This window comes from Perognathus longimembris, chromosome 8 (assembly GCF_023159225.1).
Source record: "Perognathus longimembris pacificus isolate PPM17 chromosome 8, ASM2315922v1, whole genome shotgun sequence".
Lineage (NCBI taxonomy): Eukaryota > Metazoa > Chordata > Mammalia > Rodentia > Heteromyidae > Perognathus > Perognathus longimembris.
The window spans coordinates 59357676-59385473 of NC_063168.1; the positions used below are offsets into that span (position 1 = coordinate 59357676).

The 27798-nt window shown below is 45.0% G+C and overlaps 1 protein-coding gene across 1 annotated transcript in view; it reads left to right on the top strand.

Annotated features, from left to right (window-relative positions):
• Alk (ALK receptor tyrosine kinase) overlaps positions 1–27798 on the top strand; it is a 797050-nt gene that overhangs the window by 725913 nt on the left and 43339 nt on the right. The window contains exons 12-13 of the mRNA XM_048353195.1: positions 16756–16918; positions 25593–25743. Of these exons, the coding sequence (XP_048209152.1) occupies positions 16756–16918; positions 25593–25743 (314 nt within the window). The remainder of the gene's footprint in view (positions 1–16755; positions 16919–25592; positions 25744–27798) is intronic.

Here is a 27798-nt window from a genome sequence, read left to right on the forward strand (position 1 = left end):
CCAGGACTGTGATCCTGTCTAGAATTAGTGCACTGGATGAGGACTAATTCCGCTCCATAACCCTGACTTTATCCTGCCCTAGGTGGCACAACACAGATCACTCTAACTCAAGCAGCCTTTTGATTTGTTTGTTTGGTTTGTTTGGAGACAGTAGCCCAAACTGGCCTGGGAGAAAGCAAGATCTCAGTGCTGTGACTTTGGGTCCTGTCCCCTCCCATCTACCCCAAAATGCCCCCATATGCCGCATGGGTCAGGCTTCCTGTGATGGTGGAATCCCAGCCATGCTGGGGCTGTTGCTGCCCTGAGCATCAGATACTAGCCCCTGCCTCCCTGTCCTCTGGCTGGCCTGAGCAAACATATTGTTTTTTCCCCATTTGTTCCAGTGACAAGTTACATAAGTGGGAGACAATAAATGATCCAGGAGCTCTGGGCTCAGCATGCCTTGATTAAGATCATTTAGCTCACCACTAGCAGAACACAAAAGCCCTCCATCAGCGCAAGTGCATTAAGTACTTGTTTAGTACGACCACTTTAAATCATCATTTCTCTCCCAGGCTCCCTTCTTCTGCCTGTAAAGCAGCCCTGTGCCCCCAGAGCCTCTTTAGTTCCCTGTTGGTCCTGCAAAGCCACAGTGGCCTTGAGGAGGAGAGGGCATGGTTGTTCTGTTTTGCTTGTTAGTTTACCTGGGCCTGGAACTGGGTTGAGGGTCTAGGAGGAGAAAGGCTAATAAGGTAATCCTTGATCACAAAAGAGAAGTCTTCCCTGCTTGTGCCTCCCCCTGCCTGGAAGAAAAGGAAGAAGAGATGGAACTGCCCTAGAAATCTCAGCTCAGCCAAACACAGACTTCCCTGTAGGTTCCCAACAAAACAAGAAGCAAGCCAAAGGAAGTACTGATTTCAGAGGAAAAGGCCCTTGTGTGGCCCAATAGTTAAATGTGGCCCAATAGTTAAATATATTGCTTTGAAGCAAATTACAAAAAAAATAATGATCTGAAGCAACATCTTTATCCATTTCCATGGGTTGGAAAGCCAGGCCCAGTTTAGCAAGGCCTTCTGCTTGAAGGCGTCTCATAAGGTTGTAATTGAGGTAGGTGTTCACCAAGACAGAGATCTCATCTGAAAACCTGACTGGAAAAGGATTCTCTCCCAAGCCTGCATGATTGTTAGCCCTTGCTGGAGGATATTGAACTGAGAGCCTACATTCCTAATTGTCTAGAGGCCACCTCACCATGGCATCTTATAAAATCCAGTGAAGTGGAAATGGTTTATACCTAATATCCTAGCTACTTTGGAGGCTGAGATCAGGGGGATTGCAGTTAAAGGCCAGTGTGAGCAGAAAAGTTCACAAAACTAGCATCTCAACAGGAGAAGCTGGGCATGATAACATGTAGCTGTCACCTCTGCTATGATAGGAATCCTAAAATAGGAAGATTGAAGTCCAGGCAGGTGCAGAGGCAAGAAGCAAAATTTTATCTTTAAAAACAAAACAAACAAACAAAAAAAAAACACCTAGGGAAACAGAATGCGCAAGGAAAGACTAAGAGAGGAAAAGAGGAGAAGAGAATGGTCTGCTAGCAGGAAAACAAATTACAACTTTATAATCATGAAAATAAAATCCAGCACCTTTTTATATTATGTTGATAGAAGTTTTGCCTATTCTCACAGGCAGTGGTTATGTAGGGTGTGAACAACAGCATATGGAGATCAGCTTGTTTTATTTGCTTATTTTTTTTTCTAGTATTGGGATTTGAACTTTAGGGCCTAGGCACTACTCCCTAGCTTTTTTGCTCAAGGTTGGTGCTCCACTACTTGAGCCACAGATTCACTTCTGGCTTTTGGATAGTTAATTGGAGATGAGAGTCTCACTGTCTTTTCTGCCAGGGCTGGCTTTGAACCATAATCGTACAATCTCAGTCTCCTGAGTAGCTAGGATTACAGGCACGAGCCAGCCAATAGCACCCAGCAGGAGACCAGGTTAGAACCCATCTGCAGGGGCTTGTTCATGCCAGAGATCAATCACCAGGAAACCCTGAGAGTCCACTGGAGATTCCTAGACTCAAGCCTGTCTATTCAGCGATCCATAAGTACAGAAGTGTTCACAAAGGACCTACTAAGTACCACATACAGCAAAATAATTAGTGGACTGACAAGTTTAATGACCAGAGTTATTTCTCAGAATTATTTTAGTGAGCAAATGAGATCATTTCTAACAGGAAACATATTGATGTAAAACATGGACACTAACATTGGTATCAAAATAGCATTGGTAACCAAAAATATTGAGCCAATTCATCCATCTCTCATATGTAGGCATCTCTAAATATCCAATGTATTTGTGATCTGCCTCTTTTGAGCTGTGCCTTCTTCTTTTTATGTACATAAACTGTATGTCTGGGTGTATTTTCTTCACTTTATTTTATAAAAGTTCCAAGCAAATCCCGGGTTCTTGCATCCTTAATCCTTGCTATTCCTTTTAATGGAGGAAGTGAGGAATGTTATGCCTTTTGGATCTTCTTAGTCTGTTCTCCAGCTTAGTTATGATCAATTTGTAAGTGAAACATTTTATTTGGGGAGAACAACTTATGTGAGTTATAGAAAATGACCCCAAAAGGACACTCTCTTCAATATCATGTATAAAAGGTCTTCAGTCTTTCAAAGCTTCCGGGATCTGGGAAATAGGACTGAGGAGGGTGGTTTATGCCTGTAATGCCATGAGAGGATCCAAGACCAGCCCAGGCAAGAAGACCCTATTTCACCAAACAAGCTGGGAATGGTAGTTCATGCCTGTAATCCCCAAAACATGGGAGGTGGTAGAGAGAGTAAGGCTGTGATCTGAGGTTGTCATAGGCAAAACTACATGACCTTATCTGAAATAACAACTAAAAGCAAAAAGTACTAGGGGCATGGGTCAAGTGGTAGAGTGCAAGGCATAAGGCCTTGAGCTCAAATTCCAGTACTACCAATTTTTTTTTTTAATGTTGGGATAGTGGAAGCTCCAGAACCTTCTCCATGAAAATTTTCAAACAACTTCCAAGGGATTATATTGTAAGGGGCTGATTTCTTTTGATAGTGAATATTGAATATCAAGATGAATGAAAATCTTGCTTATCTAATTATTCATTTTTAGTAAAGGACTAATGATTTAATGGTCATATTCCAGGGTAAATGTTAACATTTAAGATAATTAAGGCAGAATTTGAGGTGTATCAATCTATTCAAGAATCAGGTTAAGAAAGTAAAGATCCCCAAGCCCCAGAATAGCTACCTAAAAGAGAACTTCTTTAAGATGTGTGTTGGTTGTGTACTTGTAAATGTGTGTGTGTTGGTGTGTAAGCATGTGCACATGACCAGGCAAGTGTGTGAGCCTGCTGTGTGTGCAGGATCCTCTGGCATCATGAGGAACAGACTAACTCCCTTCCAGCAAGCATTCATGTGTGTTGGCAGAGCAACTCCAGTTAACCCACCTGGGCTCTGGCTTTCCACCAGCATACAACACTGTTGCCTGTCCCTCGATCAACCAGTGGTCTAGTTCTATAGCAAAAATAATTGTATAGATGACTTCTGACATTCATTGGTGACTCTGTGACTACTGTCATTAGTTCAGCACCTGATGATACCAAGACTCCCACCCTTGTGACCTTGTTGACCTTTTCCTCATACTTGTTGCCTCATGACCCTAAAATAGCCACTGAAGTTCCAGCCACCATAACTGCATTTGAAACAGGCATAAGAGAGAACCGTCTTTTCTCTGGCCTTCTAGTCTTCTGTACTTTGCCCTCTTGTTTGGGCCCCTGGCTTGGCTGCTTTCCTTTCTACCCCTGACTTTTGGCATTCTCAGCCTCCCATGGGTGCCCTGTTCCCTTTGTGTTAGAGGTCCTGGAACCTACTCCCAGCAGTCAGGGGGTTTTCTAGCTCCAGATCCCCTAGCCATCTGGGCTTCCTTTACCTCCATCTGCCCAGAATGTGCCAGTAGTGTAATGACTCCATGGGGTCTAACTGAACACTGTTTTAGAAAGAATAAGTCAGATATATCACTCCTCACCCAACAAGCCAGACTACCAAGACCAAAGCAGTGGGGGTAGGGCAGCAAGTCCGAAGGACACACTCCAACAGTAGCACATTAAATCAAGTCTTCTCCTCCTGTTTTCCTCCAAGAACATGTGGGGACAGAAGTCCATGGGTCTTTGGGCCCAGGGTGTGCAGAACTGGCAGTCCAACCACCAGCAATTCCCACTTGAGCCTCACCACCAAACCCATTACGTGTAGCCCACAGATGGCTGAATCCAGGGTTCCCCTGTCTATATCAAATACTTTATTAGCACAGCCCTGGCCTGAAACCAATTTGGGAGTAAGCAAATTAGCCCCAAGGCCTCCCTTAACTTAATTTTTACAGCTCTGCTTTCAGGATAGTGTTGCTTTCTCTGTGACCTTTGTCTTCTCCCATGTGTCACTGACTTCCCCCCAGAGAGCAGGGAGTAAATGAAAACAGTGGTCATCTCAGGAGCCATTAAACGCCAGCCGATTGCTGAGTGTCAGAGCTGTTTAGGGTAATTCAGTCCTGAAAGTGGCTTTTATCTCAACAGCCCTGCCTCCCCTCCCTGTGGGTGGGAGGCTCACTCACTCCCAGCACCCTCTCTGAGATGGGGTGTCTTCCTCCCAGCAGGAAGACACGTGATCCTCAGGTCTTTGTTCCCTGGGATAGCTCAGCAATGGTCAGGCATCTGGCCTATCTAGAGGACTTGTAAGCAGAGCAAAAGTAGCCATGCTGTAAAATACAAGTGAGATCCTGAGCATGAGCTCATCCAGTATAGACAAAGCAAGGCTGGAAGGATGGCGGCCACCTTAATTTCCCAATATCAGAACAGAATAAGAGAAACAACTCTGCATGAATGGACAGGTGGTGGCACACTGAGCTTGTGTACGCTCAGGACAGGTGCACACACAAGCATATATGGATGCATGTGTAAGGACTACCCATGGCTATACATGTGTACATGCAGGTATGGCACATGTATGTGCAAACAAAGTCAGCTTGAGAAATGAACTAGAAAAAAATAAGATGGAAAATCTATCTGAACACTGTGTTTCAAACAGAGTGAATCAGATACATGGCTCCTCACCCAGCCTCGGGTCTACTCCATGATCACAGGAGTCCTATTATTGTTTAACTTTTCTACATAATTCATTGAATCTTATGAGATGAAAGTAACAATCTTTTCCCCTTCCCTATCTACTGACCTAATATGATTGTAAAGTGGGATATGCTTATTGGAGGAAGGAGATGTTTCACAAATATACTGTAATTAAATATATCAAAGTGGAAGGCCTGGACATTCCCAACCCTGTTCACTTGGAATCATAACAACATTTTTAATCTCAGGGTAGATTTCCAGTCCCTTCCACCTTCTACCAAATACGAGCAACAAAATATAAACACATTCTAAAGCTGTGAAATAGAAGCTAAGAGCTCTTGGGCTTAAAATACTGAGAGTGTAGGACTCTTACCCCCTCACCTGACACTGGATATAAAATAACATGAAACATAAGAGGGTATGTTGAAGCTCTAATGAAACGAAGAAAGAAAAACAAACAGATCCACATAAAATATCTATACTTGGGACTATATAGTAAAGGGTCAAACAACACTAAGCAACTCATTAAATCTTGAGGGCACTATGAAAAAAGGTTAAATTATATTTGGTGAATTATATCTGAAAACAAAAGAACAAAGGGTAAAATATAATGCAGCAGCAAGTTCAAGGCCATGGCCATTGGAGCTATCCCTGAGGTGAAATTGAGAACCCTGTTGCCTTGGGAGTCAAAACACAGATGAAGGATCTGACCAGATAGGTTCTTGACAGTGGCTATGAATTCTTTTTAAAGCTATGGAATTTGTGTCAAGAACCTTAGAAAGAAAGCAACGGTGGTGGTAACATCATAGTTTCCCTCCTCTCTCCCCCCATCCTGTTTCCCTACATAAAAGCAGAACAATCATAATATATATAATATAATTAATATAATATATAATATATATAACCATCAAAACCCATGGGCAACATTGACAATAAAATCTGATGATATGTTATTCCCTTCAGTCCCCAATTTACAAATGAATGAAAGCAAAGCATCACTTCACATCTTGACCACTAGACCTAGGTGGGAGCACAAACGCAAGACAAAACAAGAGGGGGGGAAGGGCAGGAAGTCAAGCTGAGGACTGGTGGGGGCTTCACTGTTCCAGTACTAGCTAAGTACAGCTGCCCAAGGTTAGATCTGAAGGGGCCAGAGCAAGCCGGCTAGCAAGCTTCCTTCCCAGAAAGCATCATCCACAGTAAGGAGAAAATCCTAGGCATGAAGTCAGTATGGAGTGGGACAGAGATAATAGAGACCAAGAATAAATAAAAAAATGAATAAATTAATTAATCAAATATTCAGACAGAAGCAGACACAGCTCCATACGGCAGCTTGAACTTGAACCCCATGTGAGAGAAGTCAGGGGACTCTGGGAAGCTGGCAAAGCTCTTGACTCTACAAGTTCTGGAAAATGAACTGCCATAAACTACAGAGCAAAAAAGTATCAAGATCAAACCGTATACAAAATCACAACTCTGGAGAACACTTCTACAGAAAATCAAAGCATACCAGAAACACCTGCTCATCAAAATCCTAGTGTTTTTATTTCAAAATGAACTAAGACGCCATGACAATGATACAAGACATGAAAAAAATAATAGTGGTCACTATAAGAAAAGCTCAGAAGTTAAATGATATCATCCAGAAAAATTGAAATGAAAGAAAAACTTTAGAAATGGCAGTAAACAAAGGCAAATAAGTCAGTTAATGGCTTACATTAGAGAGTAAAAAGGGAAACAAAAAAGGACAGTTTTAGCAATCAAAAACTTACATCAAAGATAGGCAGTGAAGATCCAATATACTGATAATAGTTGTACCGGAAGAAAATAAAAACAGCTGAAGCAAAATAAATACTTAAAGTTTCGAGGGAGAGAAAATAGCTTTACCAAAACTGCTTGTATAAGGAAGGCATGCACTGTAGAGAGTGAATACAGATGCTCAAGCACATTCTGTTAAAATTGCCAGGCTCTAAAGAAAAGGGGGGTGGGAATACTTTAGATCTCTAAGGAAAATAGCAAGTGATTTATTAGAGAAGGAAATTTAGACTATCAGAGATTTTTTAAACAGAAACACTTGAAATCAGAAAAAAATAAAATGACATATTTAATACACTCTAGGAGAAAATATTATCCGCATCAAACAACTCAAAGGATATTTTTCCCATCCAGCTTTTTCTATGGAATCAACTTAAAATGTGATTTAGACAGCCAAAATAATTGGAGAAATTAGCAACCTAAGGGCTGATTTGAACATGCAGGCTATAGTAGCTAGAGAACTAAGACTCAATTATGTTTCATGGGGAAATCATATATAATGACCATCTACCCAAACTATACATATAGAACAACTATAGGAACAAAGTGAAAATAAAACATACACATATATGTATGTATGTATGTATGTATGTATGTATTTATGTATATGCACAGATAAAGATAGAGATAGAGATAGAGATACATTAGTACTGGTCCTAGGGCATGAACTCAAGGCCTGGGTGCTGTCCCCGAGCTTTTTTGTGCTTAAGGCTAGCATTCTACCACTTGAGCACAGCTCTACTTCTGGCTTTTGGCTGGTTAAGTGTATATAAGAGACTCAGAAGCTTTCCTGCTGGCTGGCTTCAAACCAAGATCCTCAGATCTCAGCCTTTTGAGTACTTAGAATGATAAGCATGAGACAATGATAATTAGCAACATGGATCTCTTTTATTTTTTAGTGCTTTGAGGCCATAGAAAGAGTGTTGTTGCTCTGATACTGTTGCATGATTGAAAGATAAAATATATAATTATTGGCTAGTGTAACTCCATTATTACCTATGGGCTTGAGAAGTGCCATTCTCAGCATGGAGAAAGAAATATGGATGTAATACACATATACATGAGGTTCCATAAGGGTGACACTGATCAAGTTGCATTGTACTCATGAATTGACAGGTTGAATGGAATCCCCTTTATAACTACTTAAAAATAAGTTTAAAATTTTAAAAGCAAGGCTTGAAGTCCTGTGAGGTGGGAGAAGTGGTGTAATCTTACATGGATCTGTAGGTGTGTTCCATACAGTTCTGTTTCTACTGATACAAATGTGCACAAATATGTCTCCCAGCTCTGTTCCCTAGGGAAAGCTAGAAACAATCACCAATCCAGTAGCAATCAGCTTCCATGGTTCCCAGATTTTGTACACGAAAGGCTTTTTATGAGGGGCTAAGATGTGGTTCAGGTGGTAGAGCATCTTCGTAGTAAGTATGAGACCCTGGTTTGAAATCCCAGTACCACCAAAAAAAAAAAAAAAGAAAGAAAGAAAGAAATGCCTTTTGCTACTAAAGGAAATAAAGGTTTTTGACAAAATGTCTGATTCCATTCTGAGTATGAAGAAGGAACATTTTGTCACACTATAGAGCAAGAAAGTTTCAAATGTCTTTCAGGGTCAAGGCAGGTACAGTGGTTTACACCTGTAACCTTAGCTACTTAGAAGGCTGAGGTCAGGAGATTGTTGTTCAAGGACACGTTAGGCAAACAGCTAATGAAACTCCATCTTAGTGGAAGAAGCTGGGCGTGGTAGTATATATTTCTTATCCCAGCTATAGCAGAAAGTTAAAAAAGCAAGATTGTGGTCCAGGCCTAGGCCTAGGCAACGAGCCAGCCATATTTCAAATTAACCAGTGCAAAATCACCTGGGGGCTATCACTCAGAGGCAATGTGCTGAACAAGCTTGAATTCAAACTCTAGAACTGCGGGGGGGGGGGGGGGGGGGGAGAAAGTCTTTTCTAGGGTCATGTCAGAAGAACACCAAAGTCTTCATCTAATCAAAGATGAGATAGTTGAGCATCTGGGCTTCTAAAGAATAGTAATTATGGTCCAATGAAACTCAAAGAAATGAACTTCATGGGTGTATAATGATCTACTAGCATTTAATTCATTGGGCAACTCCAGAGGATGGTAGGAGTCCATCTCCTTATCTTGGAAACTCTCCATAAGGAGATATCACTGAGCATTTACTCCACTCTCCTATGTGGATTGCATCACTGAGGAACCAAAATGAAAAGGAGGCCGAGTATCTCCTGATAAATATATCCCCATTAATAGATGAGGGGAAAGGATAGAACTAAAATAGCATTGCTTCACAACTCCCCATAAACAACTGGACTTATGCATTTGAACTTCAGTGAGTGCTAAACTGTGCTAAAGAGAATGAAGGCCAGACTTAAAGAAATCCCTGACAAAAGAATAACCCCGAAGAGATCCGGTGTGTAATTTGTAGGCTAGAGGCATGCACTGGATTCACGGGGGTTTACTCAGAAAAGCCAGACTCCAGGAAATGCTACAGGTCAGGTGGTCCAGAGTCTACAAAAGGAGAAAATAAGGAACGACCTTATATGTTTAACAAAACAGAAAAGCAAGTCTAGAGAAAGGCACTTCACAATGAGACACACTTTGGTCATAAAGCTATTGAGAAATACAAAGCAGTGACCATTGTATGAGCTAAAATAGGATTCCCTTTAGAAGTCAAAGAATGAGAGTGGAGAGGCCACTGAGGAAATCTTGCAAAGTCTGGCAAAGTTCTATTTCTTAACATGGGTGGTGGTTAAAATGAGTATTTGCTTTTAATAGTTTGTCAAGTATGCATGCATTTGCTGTCATTTGTTTTAAAATTAAAATGCTGTTTGTTTATACTGGTGCTTGAACTCAGAGCCATGTACTTGCAAGGCAAGCCTTCTATAACTTAAGCTATGCGCTCAACTCTTTTTGTTTTAGTTAGGTCCTCAGTTGTTGGGAGTTTTTGTTTTTTGGTTTTGGTTTTGGTTTTTTGTTGTTGTTGTTTGGGTTTGGCTTTTTTGCCCAAGCTGGGATTACACTATGATCCCCCTATGGAACACCAACCATGTTGCTTGGGTTACAGTTGTGCCCCACCAGGCTGGCTTTAACTTTGACATAGAGTCTCACTGACTTTTATGATCTGGCCTCAGACTGTGGTCCTCCTATCTCTACCTCCTAAGCAGTTGTGATTACAGACATAAGCCACCACACCACCCCCTTCCAAAAAGAGGTGTAACTTTGTATCATTGTTGCAAGCATCTTGTGTTATCACACCATTAAACAGCATGAACTAGTTTAATTATCTGGTTTATACTTAGAAGTGAATACTTTGATTTTTTTCACACTTGCAACAGACAAAGGATTAACCAGAACTCATAAAAACAAAGGTATATATTGTAACAATATGTAGAAGGGTGTCCTAACAAGGGTGTCTAATTCCACAGTGATACTTTGATAGTTGCCTATCTAATTGTAGTTACAAGGACAGATCAGTCATGTATCTAGGAAGACACGTTGCTCTGTTGTTTAGACTTAAGAAAAATGTTGAGTTGTTTTTGAACCCCATGATGATAGCAAGTATGTACCTTATTATTTTGTTTTGCCCTAATAAGAGAACAATTGAATTTCACCATGTATCCAAAAAAAAAAGTTTCCCTTTTCCAATGTGTGATAAAGATGTCATAATTAGTTACAGATGGGTGAACAATTATATACTTGGATTTGGGTCTGGTTCTTATTTAATAAGCTGTAGCATGCACATGAAAATGGTTCTGTGTGCCCCAGCTTAACTCAGTCAATGGTTATGGATAAAATCCAGTGCCATGGATCAGAATCAAAATGGTAGGAATGACCCACAAGAGACACAGCGTGCTTTGCTTTGGTACACCACACACGAGCCTTTGACACAGCGCAGATCCTTATTGCGGTGATTAATAGGCACGGGTGAGAACTTATTTTCCTCTGTGTCCCGCTTTGCATTGCATTGAGCAGATGAGATGGCTTAGCAACAGTAATAAAACCAGCGCAATCACTGTCTAGCCGAGTTTTGTAACATTGTGCTGTATATTACTAATTGATTTGTTTCCTCTTGAAGGGCTCTGCAATACACTTAAAATGAAACCCAGTGCTTAATGGATTTTTCTTTGCCCGGCTGTCTATAACCAATCAGTATTTTCATGTTTGTGGGTTCTTTATACAATTGAAATGGGGATGAGTATTAAACTATGTTTTCAGTGTGTGGCATAGATAAGAGCAAGATAAAGTTGTCCTTTTTCTTCATAAATGACGTTTAATAAAATAGGGACTTTGTTCAAATAGGAAAAGAAGGAAGCGGTGAGCTTCCTCTCTCTCCCTACTCCCCCCTCCCCCAACAGTCCCACCTCCTCGCTGGGGGTCATTTGATACTCCACCAGGCTTTGGAGGGACCCTTGAGATGCTCAGTAGGGGAAGGATGGGGGCTCTGGAGCCCTCACATTGACAGCTTGGCTCCGATCCTACACACTGCTGGTCTTCCTGTGACCTTGACGCTCTCCCCAAAGTTGTGATGGCCACCCAGCTCTCTCACTCTCTCTCTCACACACACACACTCACACACACTCTCTCTCTGCCTGTCTCTCTCTCTGCCTCTGAAACTCTCTCTCCCTTTCTCTCTCTTTCTCTTTTCCCTGTAACATTCCCTTTTGACACCCCCTGGCTCCCTGTGGCCACTCCCAGTACAAGGTCCCTCCCCCCGACCACCTGCTTTCTTTGTCTGGCTCCCACAAACCAGTGAATCCTACACTCTGCTGGGCTTTCTGGGACCAAGAGCCCATCCACCATGGTATCATGCCTGGGCTCTTGCCTGTCTCCTCATAGTAGCCTGCCTGCTCTCTGGACCTGGCCTTCACCTGCTCCAGAGCCTCAGTTGCTCAATCACCTGCCTCATGTTCTAGACCTGCCTGCTTTGATCTGTGTTCTCTCTCTCTCTCTCTCTGCTTTGATCTGTGTTCACACACACACACACACACACACACACACACACACACACACACACACACCAATGCTGAAAACCAACCCAGCATCTTCCTCCCCTCTTCTGGGGCTAACCCACCTTAGCTTAGGACCAAGCTCATGCCTACCCAGCCTGAAGTACCTGCTTCTGACATCCACTGTTCCAGATGCCTCCTGTGGAGTCTTCTAGCTCCACAACAGTGAATGCCACTAGGCCCAGAGCCTCACTGATTTTACTCTGCTTCATGTAAGTACCTTCTTTGGGACACTTGAAATAAAGCAAAATAGCAATGGTCCCTTTATGTAAAGTGACAAATACCCACTGTTCCAGTGGACTCATCTCAAAACACAGATTCAAGACAGTTTCAAAAATGACACCAAGGGGGCTGGGAATATGGCCTAGTGGCAAGAGTGCTTGCCTTGTATACATGAAGCCCCGGGTTCAATTCCTCAGCACCACATATATAGAAAATGGCCAGAAGTGGTGCTGTGGCTCAAGAGGTAGAGTGCTAGCCTTGAGCAAAAAGAAGCCAGGGACAGTGCTCAGGCCCTGAGTCTAAGGCCCAGGACTGGCGAAAAAAAAAAAAATGACACCAAGGACCAGGGGCTCATGTAGTAATAAGCTGAAAAGGTTGGAGCCTCCAAAACAGAACGATGGAAAGACTTGATCACCACCAAAAGACTCCTGGGCAGAGAAGAAGTAATTCACCATCCCAGCTCTTTCTTCAATAACGATAAGCTAGGAAAGTCACTTCCTTTCTCTAGAATGCTCTTTGTTCATAGATAGGACCAGTATACTGTAGAAATCTAACTGAGTATTGGAGAAACTTTTATTTAATACAAGTACTGCTCTTCATCCCTACCATGGATCTGCCCAATATGAACCCCAGGATCCTGTAATGTATATTTCAAGTGGTAATCTGAACCCCCAGGACCCTGGAATATGTATTTCAAGTGGTGCACTCCAAGGTCTCACCACATTATGACATAGCGCTGTACTTATAAGACTCCAGAGAGAATAAACAAAAGGAGCCAGTAGTTGGTGTTGAGTAAGATGAGCCCATGCACAAGAAACAAAATGGCCCTTGCACAATAAGCAAGAAACTCAGAAACCTCATGCTCCCAAGAGGTGATGCTGGTAGGAAGCTAATTGATTGCCTACAAAACTGGGCAGATTTATGAGAGTCAGATGCATCCACAAAAACAGAGAGCTTGCCTCAAAGGGGAGCAGCAGGATTCTGTCTGGATGAATTGGAGTCTGACCAGGGATGGCAAATCTTCTAGTTTCATGGAATCCACTTCAGAAAAATGTTTTCTTTCTGGATGAAAACATCCAGAGAAGAAATCGCTGGAAATGGAAACAAAATGGTGTGTCTTGAAACCAACTGAAACTGATATCCATCCTTTGCACTGGGAAAATACTGGTCCCTTTATTGAGAAACTGCTTTAGAGCCCCTCCTTCAAGGAGTATGAGGGCATAAATCCTGAGATCTGATGTCTGCTTCCCAATTTCATGTGAAGTTACACGTCTTAAATGCATTCACTGTGCATCGCTAATGTGGAATGTTGTTTTAAGCACTTTGCTTAGATGGTCGCTGCACTGTCACAGAAAGTTCAAGTACCAGACAGTATGCTCTTATAAGAAAACAAAAGCTTCAAGAGATCGTGGGTCGGGGGGAAATCCAGGAAGAGAAGAAAACCCAGCCCATGGGAATTCAAAACCCATGGTTCTATTCCTACCTCACCAGAAATCCTACCTGCCCAAAAGAAGGCTAGCATCTCTGGAGCAATGTCAGTTACCTTAAGCTAAAGTCAGAAATGGGTCCCCTTGTAGATGAGAGGCTGCAGCAAGATTCCAAGCCTTTACCCACCTCACTCAGCAGAAAAAGATACACAGGTGGCATCTTCTTCACAGAATCTGTCCAGGTTGAGGAAGCCCCAAATCTAGGCTACTTGGTATAGGCACAGACTGGGTCAGCACAATGGATTCCAGGCTGGAGAGAATGGGAGGGGTGGATTTCCTAGCTCACTTTCTGTGATTTTTCTCTTCCTCCCTGCCCCCCAGCCTCATCCCTAACTTATGGAGTTCGAACTCTCAGCCGCTGCTATCTGGGATTCAGTCACATAAACTCCCTGGCTACATGTCCTGTCTTCAGAGACAACACTGACCTTGGATGCAACTCACAGTTCTGGAGTTTGGAGGCTTACTGGTGACCTTTGACATGCCTTTGCTTCTTTTAACTATATCAAGGCCTCAGAGGGTATCACTGGTCAAACTGCCCCCCTCCATTCAAGGATTTGAAGCCCATGATCTCTCTACTCCAGCCCTTGGGTTGAGATCACACAGATAATTTGGGCTCTGGAGCAGGTAAAGGCAACTGGCCAAAACCTTTAGTGGAGGAAGACCTTCCAATGAACAGGGTTGCCCACTATCTCACACAAATGGAGAGAAAGCGATCCATGAACTGTTGGTAACTGTCAGTGAATGGACTCCTTGCCCTTGAAATGACCTTCAGAAACCAATTAGAAGTGGTCACCTCCATGAGAACAGCAGGGTATTCAGTGTGGAGGGTCCGTGGGCATTGACTCCACTAGGACTTCTGTCTCCTCCTTAGGGGTAGGGTCCAAGTCATAAGAGCTCACCACAGCTGATCTTGTTTTCAGATTACCAGTTGCACCCAGCATAATCTTAATGGGATTGTTTGTAATTGACAAGGCAAGTTAATCTCCATTTGCCACGTTACATTACCTCAAGGTCTTCATGAAATGTTCACTTTCATGTTTTGGTGAACAGAGCTTTTGTACACTCAAATTAATTTTCCCATCCGTTTTTCTACTTGATAAATGAGTTCTCCATCATTTTTCACTTGACTTAATCTCTCTTTAAAGAGAAGTAATTTTGGCAGTCTGATAATGGGCTTTTTTATTTTTAAGTAAAAGTAATTTATCAAAAACACATTTTTTTTAAGTTTTTCTAAGTTATAAAAGAAAACAATTTGAATTGTGGTCACCAAGAGATGTGAGGACTCCTTTAAGTCTAGCCTGGCTGAGAGATAAAATCTGAAAGGAGCTATCTGGAAAGAGGGGAATGAGATAATGAAGAAAGGTTTGCTCTGGTAGTACCCCCAGAAAACTACCCAAGCACATTGGACAAGCATGGGGTACAGTAGAAAGTGGGTGAAGGTCTGGGGAAGAAGGGAGGATATGACAGACTTGACCTGTTTTCTTTTTTGACGGTCTGTGTTGAATGGCCAGCCTTAACAGTAGTCTCTGTATTTCTCAACCGAACTCAGTGTTAACAAGTTTCTGAGTCCTGTCCTGTCAGCGTCTGCTCTTGAGTATCTAACAGACACATCCGTGGCCAAGAACTGTGAGGTTTAGAGCGCCCCCCTGCGTGGGTCCCTGAACCAATGGGGAGGACAAGGAAATGACGCTGTGCCATTTCTCACATCCTCTGCAAGCTACAAGGTTCCTATGGGGAAAAGCCAAACCTCTGGGAGTCCGTTAGATATGGTCATAGTAGCTCAGATTGAGTACCTGTGGTTTACCTAGGACTCTGCTGGTGAGATCCAAAGAATACTCAAGGAAGCCATGCAGCCTATGTTTCTTTGGGTCTTGCTTACTTCACTGAATATATTTTTTTCCACGTCATTCCATTTCCTTACAAATGGTGCAATATCATCCTTTCTAATGAAAGCATAGAATTCCATTGTGTATATATACCACATTTTCTTGATCTGTTCATCCACTAAAGGACACCTGGGTTGATTCCATATCTTGGCCATGGTAAACAATGCTACAACAAATATGGTTGTGCTGCTAGCTGGAGTATGGCCTTGTTTGTGATCATTTGGATAAATGCCCAGGAGTGGGATTACTGGGCCTTAGGGGAGCTCTCTGCTTAGTCTTTTGAGGAACTTCCATACTGGTTTCTAGAGTGGTGGAACAAATTTACATTCCCACCAACAGTACATAGTAGCATGTTTTCCTATAAATCTAAAGGAAACACAATGGAAGGTAACAGACCAAAATTTATACTTGAATGAAGTAAATTATAGAGGACTCTAAACATTCACACAGTGAGACCAAAGGAGGGTATTCTTAGGAGAGGATCACAGAGGCTCAATAGCTATGTGCATATGATCATATGAAATGGTGTTGATCAAAATGAGCTCCAAGAAATGGAAACGAGGGTTTTTTTGTTGTTGTTGTTTTTGGTTTTTTTCTCTCCTTTGTCACTGTTTTTTATTCTGTACCTTTTGTCTGGTGTATAAGTTTATCTATTTGGGGGAGGGGAAGAAGGAGCATAGAAGTGGTGGAAAAAAGGGTGAACAAATGTAGCAGTGATACTCACTGGACACTATGCTGTAAATAAACCATACAACTTGTAGGAGATGGGGGGTCAAGAGGAAAAAAAAAACTAGGAGAAAAGGAGGGATGAGGTGACACTGTTCAAAAAGAAACTTACATTACCTGACTTACATCACCTTAACCCCTCTGTATATCACCTTGCTCCTGTCATCTGAAAGGAGGCTTTGTTCCCTGCTGGAAGCTCAGATGGTTAGTTGCACCCCACTTGGTTTCTCTCAGAATCTGAAGCTTCCTAAAGCCACAGTCCAAGTCTGTTCCGTGAGCCGCTCCTTGGTATCTGACCCAGGGTGAGGTGCATAGCAAGCTCTCCACAGAAGTGTCCCATTGGAATGGCTAGTCAGGGTTTCTTGTTGTGGCATTGGAATATGCGTTTGAGCCCAGGGACTATGCAGCCCAGAGAGGAGGGGGAGCCAGGACGAGGAAGGTGACCACCTCTCTTTTTTGTGCTGCAGTGCATTGGCTGTTCACCACGTGTGGTGCCAGCGGACCCCACGGCCCCACACAGGCCCAGTGCAACAATGCTTACCAGAACTCCAACCTGAGCGTGGTAGTGGGCAGCGAAGGACCCTTGAAGGGCATTCAGATCTGGAAAGTGCCGGCCACCGACACGTACAGGTGCGTATTTGGGGGACAAATGCCCTCCTAAAGGGGGTGCATCTAGTGGGTGCATATGCCCCAGATCACCTGGGCATGCCAAGGTCCCTGGGCCCCCAACCCAGGCCCATTGTGGGCTATGAAGGCTGGAGATGGACTAAGTCAACAATGAAGAACACGTCCTTTCTCCTCAAGAAGCTCACACGCTGTCTGTAGAGATAACATACGTGCATGAACTCCATTCCGAATTGTTATTAATGATCGGAATTAGGGCGCACCACTCTTTGAAAACTACTTAATGCTCCGCAAATGAGACCATGTATGTAAAAAAAGAAAAGAAGCACGTGGAAAACTAAAGATCCCACAATACACATGAAAGCTCATGTTCTTCTCATTTCCCAGCCCTTCACTGTGTGTTCCTAAAGCCATCTGATTTCTCCCACCCTCACCCTCACTGTCAGTCAGCCCCGGGTGGAGGCCTAGCTCTGCAGCGCCACCTGGAGGGTATGGCACTAAACAAAGATAACGGTGAGACCAGGATTTAAGTTTGACTCAATGATCTGAGTGAGAGCTGAGAATCTGAATTTCTGCTAGGTCTCCAGGTGATATAGCCTGGAAGACCCTGTGAGTTTCCCCAGACCAGAAAGTAGACAAGCTTGCGTGGTCCTCAGTGAGTTCTATAACATAGGCAAGGCTGGGGCCACAAGCCATATTTAACAAATAAGGAAACTGTTTGCAGAAGAATCAACCCCCAACCTTACACATCTAAGGTGTAGCAAGTCCTTCATCCACCAAGCATTGCTGGTGCAAACACACTTCTTCCAGGGGCTGAATACAGTGAGAGTGAGCTCCCCCACCCCTCCTATAGCCCTACACCACCCCTCTCCCCCAAGGAAAGAGGCTTCTCAGGTTCCTCTGCTTTTCCTTTACCACATCCTGGACAGTCCCGTCCCTCTGGCAAAGGTGTGCATGGACAGCCCTCAGTGCTTGGGAAATGACATTCTGCACAGGAATGTGATAACCACTACAATCTGATTAGCTGCTCTAAGTCCCCTTTCCCTCCCCAAGTCATCCTTGCCCAGCCAGACCTCACTTACTACCAGTGGAACCCCTGGGGGAATCTGTGTGAGAACCAGAGAAGAAAGGACTCCTAGGGAGTAGGGGCTGTAAGCTGAATGAAGACCACCCATATTTCTCTTGCTTTAGTAGTGAGCTTGGTGGCATCGCTAGAGTTCCTGTTATACCCATGTTCTCATGTAGAGAAACTTAGCCTCACATCTAGGGCCACACGAGTGACAGGTGAGATTTTAGAGCTCAGAGTCTGTGCTTTTGGCAGGAACACCCACATCTGGACTCTGGGAGGCAAACAGAGGGCACGGGGTTGGACAGGAAGTGGGAGTGGGCATAAGAATTTTCCACCATTCTCTTCCTTAAATGAGAGCCTGGGAAGCTGGGCCCAACTATCTGAGGCACCATACATACACAAGTACAACATAAAGAAGAGAGGAGAGGAGCTGTGAGGGGGCGAGAATCACTATAGTAAGCCTCCAACAAGCACATTGCTTCCTGCAGCCCCTGTTAACTCCACACTGGCCAGGTCTCCTGTACTGCCTCTCTTACAGAGGTTCCTCATGCAAAGATGCATTGCATGGGGTCCTTTGGGGCTATGTTCCAAGTCAGACCCACTTCCAAACCCTTATAGGTTTGCTTTCCTATCTGAATGAAGCAGGAAGAAGGTCGAGGGGAAGAAGGGTTCCTCCAACCTGGTTGTGATCATGACTTACAAGCACCTAGCGCAATCTCTGCACCTTGTGGTGGGGCAGAGAAAGCAGCTGAATGCATTTCCAGGAACGAAGCAATCCCACACCCAGTAGTTCCTGACTTTTTTTTTCCCCCATAACTTTATTCTAACTTCTTCAGATGGGCCCTGGGCTTTGAAAGAGTTGACCTGCCAGCCAAACTATACTTATTAAGTAATAATTAATTTATTTTCCCATTTATCATTAATCATGGTCATATCAAAGTCTAGTCAGGTTTCTGATTTGCATGAAGTACCACAGCATTACACTGACATAGCCCAGCTAGAATTAGAGGACTGTCTCTACCAATCTCTGTGGAAGGCCGAGGCTGTTTTATAGCCCCTAGCATTGTCTGGTGGTTTCCTTGTTAGAAATATATACTAGGAGCAGATTTGCTATTGAAGCAGGACACATTGGCATATCCAAATTAATAAAGGACATATTGTGATTTGGCCCAGAAGAGACCCATATCAAAATGAGAGAAGCAAAATCAAAACACACTGGGTTTGAGTGTTTGTCATTGTTGAACACTTTTTTTTTGTCATAGGCAATACTTGTGTTTTAACCAAAGAATGACTCTAAAAGATATTCCTGACCTTTGCTGCCATTACGGGTCACAACAACTTAGGAAACAGACACACACACACACACACACACACACACACACACACACACACACACCAGACAATAAATGATTTTAGAATCTATCAAATGGTCATCAAACCAAATTACTCATCTTGAGAAGTCAGAGCTCTTTTCCTGGAAAACTTTTTCTCCTTAGTAATTATTGTTATGAAGTAAGTGCAATTCATCAACTGAGAAAACATCAAACATGCCAGAGAAGGTGAGAAAAAAATTCTTTAAAACCTGTCATGCAAAATCCATCTCTTGGGAAGTGTGGCACTCAACTGGTGCTGCCTGGCTGCTGCCTGAGACCTGCGCTGTGAGATCAAGGGTGCGAAGGAAGGGTGCTAACACCAAACACTACAGACTATATACCAAGGTGGGTCTCCATTCCTCACCCTTGGGCCTTCCTCAGGATGCATGCAGTTGAAAGCAAATGTAATTGGGACTTTATCCTGGGCCCATCCCACCTCCCTCTTCCCCCCTTTGCTCACAGCCTGGAGTACAGGAGACTGCACACAAGTGTAACCCTTGGGTCTCCATCTCTTCCTTGGCCTGCTTTCCCTGACCTCGACTGGCTTCTTCCTCTGTCTAAACAGTAAGAGGCAGTGCAGTCTCCAAGTCCAAAGTCCTTGCATCTACGCTTGTTTCCTCCTGCTTTGCGAATCTCAGGGAGCCATCAAGCACACAAAAGCAATTAAGATCCAGAAGCTGCAGCCATTGTGGGGAGGGGGTGGGGACATGGGACATGCATTTTCCTATAACAGAGAAATAACTGAAATGGACGTTTGCCCAAAGGACTGCTGTCAGAGGCCAGGGATAGGTGTTTCCCATAGCCTGAGTTCCTGCACAGCTTCCTTAAGGAAGAACCTAAGTTCCATCAGAAGATGACAAGAGCCCCATACAGAGAGACAGGAGACCAAAGGGAGCACAGGAAGGAACAGCCCAGGTTTGGAGTAAGGTTGATCCACAGAGCTGCAGGTGCTCAGGTTGGAGGCCACCCAGGCTGAAGCCTCGGCTCCCAAATGCCTTTAGCTCCCTCTGGTGACAGGAGAATGAGCTTCCTGCCTGCGGGAAGGCAGGAGCTGTGGCCTAGGCATGCATCACAGAGGGCAAAGGGCCGACCATGAGAAGGGAAACAGGCATGGGGAAGAGGAGAAAGGTCACAGGAGGCCTGAGTGTGGTGGGGAGGATTATGGAGACTGAGTGGAGGTGCTGGGGAGGGAGTACCTAGGGCAGCACCCACATTCCTGGCTTGAGAACTTAGAAACCCAGAATAGTGATTGACAGCTATGCTGCAGGAATGAAACTGAGCAGGAGAGGCAAGGACGGGTAGCAGTGAGAGGGCAAGGGGGTGGAGAGATTTGGAGCTCCTTCTAGAGTGTTCCCAGTGAATGGCTGCCATGGATGAGAGGATGGAAGGGCACTGGGAAGAAAAATGGATTATGGTATTTGTGCTAGATGGGGATAGGGGGACCTCAGCCTCTTAGTAAGTGGAAATGAATGAGGGCAGATCCCCAGTCGGAGACTGTAGGGGGGATTTAGAAAGAGTGTGGGTGAGGTACCCCACACAGGCTGTCCTCACTCAGTAGATGTCAGCCTGTCGCCTCTCTTTGTGACTTCCCATCCTTCTCTCCCCCTCCAGCCCTCCTTCCTACTTCTTCCCTCTCTTGGGTTTAGCATCCTTCCTGGCCCTCAGGGATCCCATATAAAAATATTTGTCAAAGGCAGCCATGGCGGCTGGCAGCATTTCTCATGGGGTTCATTCATGTCTAGCCATCTTTCACAGGAGACCCCAGGTCCCAGCTGGAGCCAGCTGGCCTGGACCGCAGCTGTTGGGATAGGCTCCATCAATGACATCCATTTCCCACCTGGCTCCAGGGGCCGGCGCACGCAGCTGGATAACGGGAAATCAGTCCCATGCTCAAACAGCCATGCGGCTCCCACTGTACCACTGTGCCCACACACTGAGCTGTGGGGGCCCTGCTTGATGACAGGCACCGAGCCAGGGGGTTCCTACCATATGGTAGGCACTGAGTAGGTGCTTCCGGACTTACAGAGAGGATTGAGACGCCAGACCTGCACAACCCCCTAGGAAAACCATGGGACAGGAAAGCTTAGTAACAGTCCACAATTCCCATTAAGTTCTAGACGACAGTAGAAGACAGATCCCAAGGCATGATCCATTGCCTACGTGATTGTACAGACAGCCACCACTATAAAGGTCACACCATATGACCTTGAAAGCTGCCTGCCCTCTCTCTCCAGCAGCTCCAATTGCAGGGTGAGGGGGGTCACAGTGGGGACCCCAAGGTCCCTGACAGCTGTAGTGTTTCTCCATGCTTATGGCACCATCAGTCACGTTCTAAGGGGAAATGTGGACCCTTAGGCTCCTTTATGGTTATAACAAGAGTAGAATTGGGTGGCTCCCCACCCAGGAGCAGCCCCTTCAACTCTGGCCCTCGGGCTGTCACCTGATGGCCCGAGTGGCGCATTTGGATATGATTACTGTTACTATCCAGCTGATGAGAAATAGGCTGAGATTTCTGGGCACACTCACCACATACCTCCTGTGTTCTCACAGTAATCCTGTAAGATGAGCAGGCTGGCCCTAAGGATAATGAAACCAACACCCCTGGAGGGAGGGACCAAGTCACCCCAGGAGTTACAGGCAGAGGCCAGAACTGGGTGTAGGTCTGCCACACATCTGGAGGTTGGTACAGACAAAGAATGTGTGCTTTGTGTGTCTCAGGGTGGGGGGAGCTCCCTCTCTTTCCCCTCCTCCACACATGGACAGGACACTTCAACCGACTCCACACCAGCTGTGCTGTCATTTCAGGATCCAGCAGGCGACCACTTTGATTTGCTGCTAATTCTTTACTTAAAAAAGATTCACAATTCAATTACATCAGGTAACAATAGCTCACAGTCAATAATACAAAATGTAAACCCAATAAACATCCATTCTGACCAGGGGACATGGATTCAGACGAGGGAAAAACAAAAAAAAAATTATAGCATCAACTCGTCGAGAGCAGTATCTTGTAATTTCCAGTAAATTGGAATCACTGCAAGTCATTTTCCCCACTTGAGTGGCAGGTATATTAATTTCTTGTCATTTGTCAACCATCAAAAATAAATTGTTTACAAGGACTGAGGAGTGAGTTTCAGAGGCCCAGACGGTAGCTATTATTCCTGAGTAGATTTGTGTAACGTAGTTTGCAGGGTCTAGGGATTCAGAATTGCTGGTTCTAGCTGCTCTGACTCCTGTGCAGAAGTGGCTCCTGTTGCACTAAACAGCCTTGACCCCAAATGCCTTTGGCCATGCCCTGATTCGGCCACGCCTACTGCTGGTTCTCCTTCACTCAGCCTCTCTGCCTCCCACATGCCACTCACAGTAGACAGAAATGAGAAGGGCACAGAAATGAGCCCTAAGAGTGGCTACCATTTGTCCCTCACTAGCTTCCTTCTAGCCAGTAAATTATCTCTCTGATAGGCCCCTTCTCTGTGTGTGCCATGCTGGGGGTTGAACTTAGGGCCTGGGTGCTGCCTCTGAGCTTCTTTTGCTCAAAGCTACCACTCTACCACTTAAGCCACATCTCCACTTCCAACTTTCTAATGGTTAGTTGGAGACAAGAGTCTCATGGACTTTTCTGCCTGTGCTGAGTCTGAATCTCAACCCTCAGATCTCTGCTTCCTGAGTCTCTAGGATCACAGGTATGAGCCACCAGCATCTAGTTGGCACTATTTTATTTAATGCTCACAGCTACCTTTCCAGGTAGATATTATTCTTTCCCTTCTATAAAGAAACGGACTCAGATATGGTTACCCAGCTAATAAGTATGCTTCTTGACTCAGGGGCAAGTTCAAGGTCAGTGCCTGGAGGGAGGTGGAAATATGAGGGTACAGCCACCACCCAGGAAAGTAACGTTTAGCTGCCAACACCGGGTTGCCAAACCAGAGTCAGTGTTGACTCTGGGATCCACAGATCCCATAAATCAGAAAGAAGGCTCGAGGAGAAAAAGGGAGTCAGGAACAAACAACTTCTAAAAGATAATCATTTGGCTAAATTTAAACACATGGAATCGTTCAAAATGATTCATAATGTATGCAGATGAATGCAAATGACAGACAGCAATGAGCCAGGTAAAAAGCTCCCTCCGCCATACACAGGCGTGGGCAGGATGAAAAGGCAGGTGGGAGTTTTCTGAGCAAACCCCATCCTCAGGCTGACGTGACCTTTTCTGCAGCCCTGAGTAAGCAGGACAGAATTGGGGCCTGTGCACATTTCTGTCCTCAGAGTGCAATGCTGAAGTCCTATTCCCACAGCCAATGTCCCCTTCTCAGTTCCCTTCCCTGAGTGAACTAAGTCTGCTTCCACTGGACTTGTACCCATAAGCCTCCCTGGCATGGCCTTTCCGTCTCCCTTGCCACGGTGCCCATCTCTGCCGGGTCTGCAGTGTTTGCTGAGGGTGGGTGAGACTCAGGGTACACCCGTGTCTTCTTACATCCCCCTCTTGTGAATCCCTGTAAACCTCCCGGGTGCACATGGGAAAGGAAGTGCCCTCCAGGGGAGGAGCTTCCTGCTGTCTACCTGTGAAGCCTCAGATGAGTTAATGAATACCTCTGAGCCTCAGTCTCCTCATCTATCAAAAAAAAAAAAAAAAAAAGATGGAGGGCATCTAGTGTTTCTGTTTCTACCATATGTGTGCATGTCAGCATGCAGGATGCCTGGCTCATTGGAGGATGCTCCATCCTTAGCTCTTCATCCCTTTCTGACCCCCACATTCCCCACTCCAACCAACCACAGTGATTGGACAATCCCCAAAGAGTCCCGCCTCTTTACTTCTGGTCACACAAGTACTGACTCCTACCTAGACCCCTTTTCTGATCATCTGAGAAGCGCCCCATGTGTCAGTTCTACTATGAAGCCAACCTCTGCTCTCCACATCACCACCACCCCACCCGTGGAGGCCTCTGGCACCGGTCACAGCCCTCCAGCTCCCCCTGACCCTAAGCACTTTATGGCCTGGACTTTTCACAAGGAGTCGCAGTGTCCTTGGGCTTTCAACCATCCCGTCTTAGAGACCCAACTCCCCTCCACATTGCCTCCTTAACAGAGCCATTCTTATAGTGGGGTTTCCACTTTTTGTGATATGACCATCTCCTTCATTTCTTCACAAGACCTTTGAAGGGCCTGGAGTCCAGCTCAGGTCTCTTCTTGCCCACACAGCTTCACACTGTTGCCAACATTCAAGACACTCTGATCACTCTGTGCCTGAGTTGGGTAATAGATGTCTCAACATCTATTCTACCTTGAACTTTCCGGCTGTGCCAGGGGAGCGCCCCAGAAGGCACCTTGCATGCTGGGAACGCAACAAGCATTCCCCAGAGCTGCACATCTGCCATTATGTGTACCTGTGAACAAAACCGTCTCTCATCCCTTCCTTTTCATAGAGGTCTTTGGATCTGAACACACGGGGGACATGAACACCCTCCTGAGCCCCTTTCCCTGGCTGCTGGTTCCTGGGGAGGCATTTGTTAGCATTCATCAGCTGGTATGCTAGCTGTTCTTAAGACAGGCTGCTCTTCTGACCTACTTCAGGAATGGAACTCCATTTTCTCTCCTCTCTGCTCTCCTCTGTGACTCCCATCACAACAACCTAAAAAGCAGCAAAGAGAACCCCACTTCCCCATGCTCTGTTTTTATTTTCATCGTGATTGGGTGTTTGTTGTCTGTACACAGATTGCTCCAGAAGGAGTTGCGGGTGGGTGGGAATAAACAGTCTGTGCTCACAAACATGTTTCTCCTCCATCATGAGTTGTGGACACTCCTTGTTCCCAGATCTGCAGGGGAGACTTTAAAACCTTGTACCAAATCAATGGTGACCCCCCATAGCTCTGCATACTACTCACAGCCGCAATGCTAATGCCACATGTTCAAATTCAAATTCCTTGAGGTTCTCTAATGCTTGTGGAATAGGACGTAGGTTCTCTTAGTTCCGCCACAGTACAGATAAAGAACAGAGAGGTTACGTTACTTGCCTAAGGTCTTGTGACTCTTAGATTGGGAAATTCACAATGGATTCTGGGTACTTGGGAAACCATTGCTCCCACAATGGGGCTGATGTGAGCTAGAGCTCACAGACACTGTGCGGGTTGGTGTACTTGTTCCCCACCCCCACCCTCACCCCCGCCGAAGCCACTGGGTAGGCAGGAGGGGGTCTGTCTTCTTCTTGTGCTGGTACCCAGTGAACTCTGTTCTGTTGCAGTATCTCAGGCTACGGAGCTGCTGGCGGGAAAGGCGGGAAGAACACCATGATGAGGTCCCACGGTGTGTCTGTGCTGGGCATCTTCAACCTGGAGAAGGACGACACACTGTACATCCTGGTGGGGCAGCAAGGGGAGGACGCCTGCCCGAGTGTAAGTGCCCAGAGCAGTCCCCAGAGTACTCTGCATTCACCTCAGAGGGGACCGACGCCTGGCACATCCATCCCTCCTGAGAGTTCACTTTCGGGGGGAGCAGATTGCACCCCTAGTTCTATCACAATGCCCTTCCATTGCAGGGCCAACATGTACATGAGACCATAGGCAATATCTGGGTTTAGAGCTTTATATTCCCACAGAGGCCAAGGCTGAATTCACAGGCTTGATGAACTGATATTAAAATTCAAGGGCTGCTGAGCACCGGTGGCTCATTCATGTAATCCTAGCTATTCAGGAGGCTGAGATCTGAGGGTTACAATTCAAAGCCGGCCAGGACAGGAAAGTCTATGTGACTCTTATCTCCAATTAACCACCAAAAAGCTGCAAGTGGAACTGTGGCTTAAGTGATAGAGCACACCCCTTGAGGAAAAAAGCTGAGGGACTAAACCCAGGCCCTGAGTTCAAGCTCCAGTACCAACACAGAGAGAGAGAGAGAGAGAGAGAGAGAGAGAGAGAGAGAGAGAGAGAGAGAGAGAGAGAGAGAGAGGAAAGCTAAAGGGCTGGATCCTATCTGACTGGATCTGTGATTACTCTTCATGGAACTCTGAGTTGGAGCCCTCTTCCTAAACTTGCTTGCTGTCATCTTTAATCATATTATTAAAAATGGTGGGGAAGGGAGTAAATCACTTTGCATTAAGCTAAAGATCTCAAACTCTTGGGTATATATACACAGAAATAAGTTCAGAAAGGTAGAGTTCATAGGGATTGCTTCTGGGAAGGGGACTAAATTGGGTAAATGTAATAAAAAATGTATGGCTTTGGTACAAAAAGAATTTGCTGATATTTATTATTTCTGTGACTAAAGCGTAAAAATCACAGACAGAGAGCCAGAATACTAGATAGCCCAACTCCTCTATTTCACAAATGAGGAAAAGGGAGACCACAGAGGAGGAGAAATTTGTCCAGAGCCATTTACAGCACGGCCCAGAGCTCTGGGCTCTGTGTTCGCTCTATGTTCGCTGTGCCATGTGCTTGTTCCAGCCTCGGTTACTATGGCCCCTTTTCCCATCTCTACTTACAATGCATCACTAGACGCCTCTGCATCCCAGAGACAGCCTGTCATGGTGTTTTCTGATCCCGCCAGGATTTCTAGAACTGTCAAAAAGAGCCAACTCCAGCAGCAAGAGCTGAGAAAGCCCAGAGTGATCTACAAGGCCCAGGAGAATGAGGCAGTGAGGACGTAAGCAGCCGCAGCTGTGTAAACCCCTGGCACTTGAGTTGTCCCTTCTCTTGCCTGCGTTGGAGGCATCAGGATGGTAGCTGTGTTGCCTGGGCCTAGCAGGAACTCAGTACCCTGCAGAGCACATGTCCTGGCTTGGGCAGGGCCAAAGGGCAGCACAAGAAGAAGGCTGGGGCAGAAAGTCACCATCCAGTGCCCAAGGAACTAACCCAGCAGCCTGGGAGGACCAATTAGATCTTAAGAACGCAGTTCAGAGTCACAAAATAGACTCGGAACATTGTTAGAGCGAACCTGTAGGCTGGGAGCACACGAAGCAGCAAGTACAGCCAAGCCCCCCTCCCCCCTCCACCCACCTCTGCAGTGAACACAAAGCACACGGCATAACCCTCTGCTTAAGGAATAACTCCACTCCAACTTTTATTTAGCAACTATAATCAGGACTTTCCAACCTGTTATAATATATTAAGTCATTAAATTACAGGCCGCTGTAATTTTCACAGGAATTTATTGAGTGCTAATGTAATTCTTTCATCTGAGCAGAGAGATTGCATTGACTTCTACAAGGGACTTTTACTTGATTGGATTGTAATCAGTTATGTCTTTTCAAAGGACTGTGTCTTTTTTTTTAATTCAATTGTAATCTACTTGTTCCTCTGGGTTGCTGCGCTTTATCATTTTTATTAATCAACCTACTTCCTCTCAACTTTGTGAATGTACAAGAGTTCCCAAACAGGCAGGAGACAAACCTCAGCCAGTGGCTGAAGACAGCCCCCTCTGCTGGTCGGGATGGGTATCGCATTGGCACAATGAGG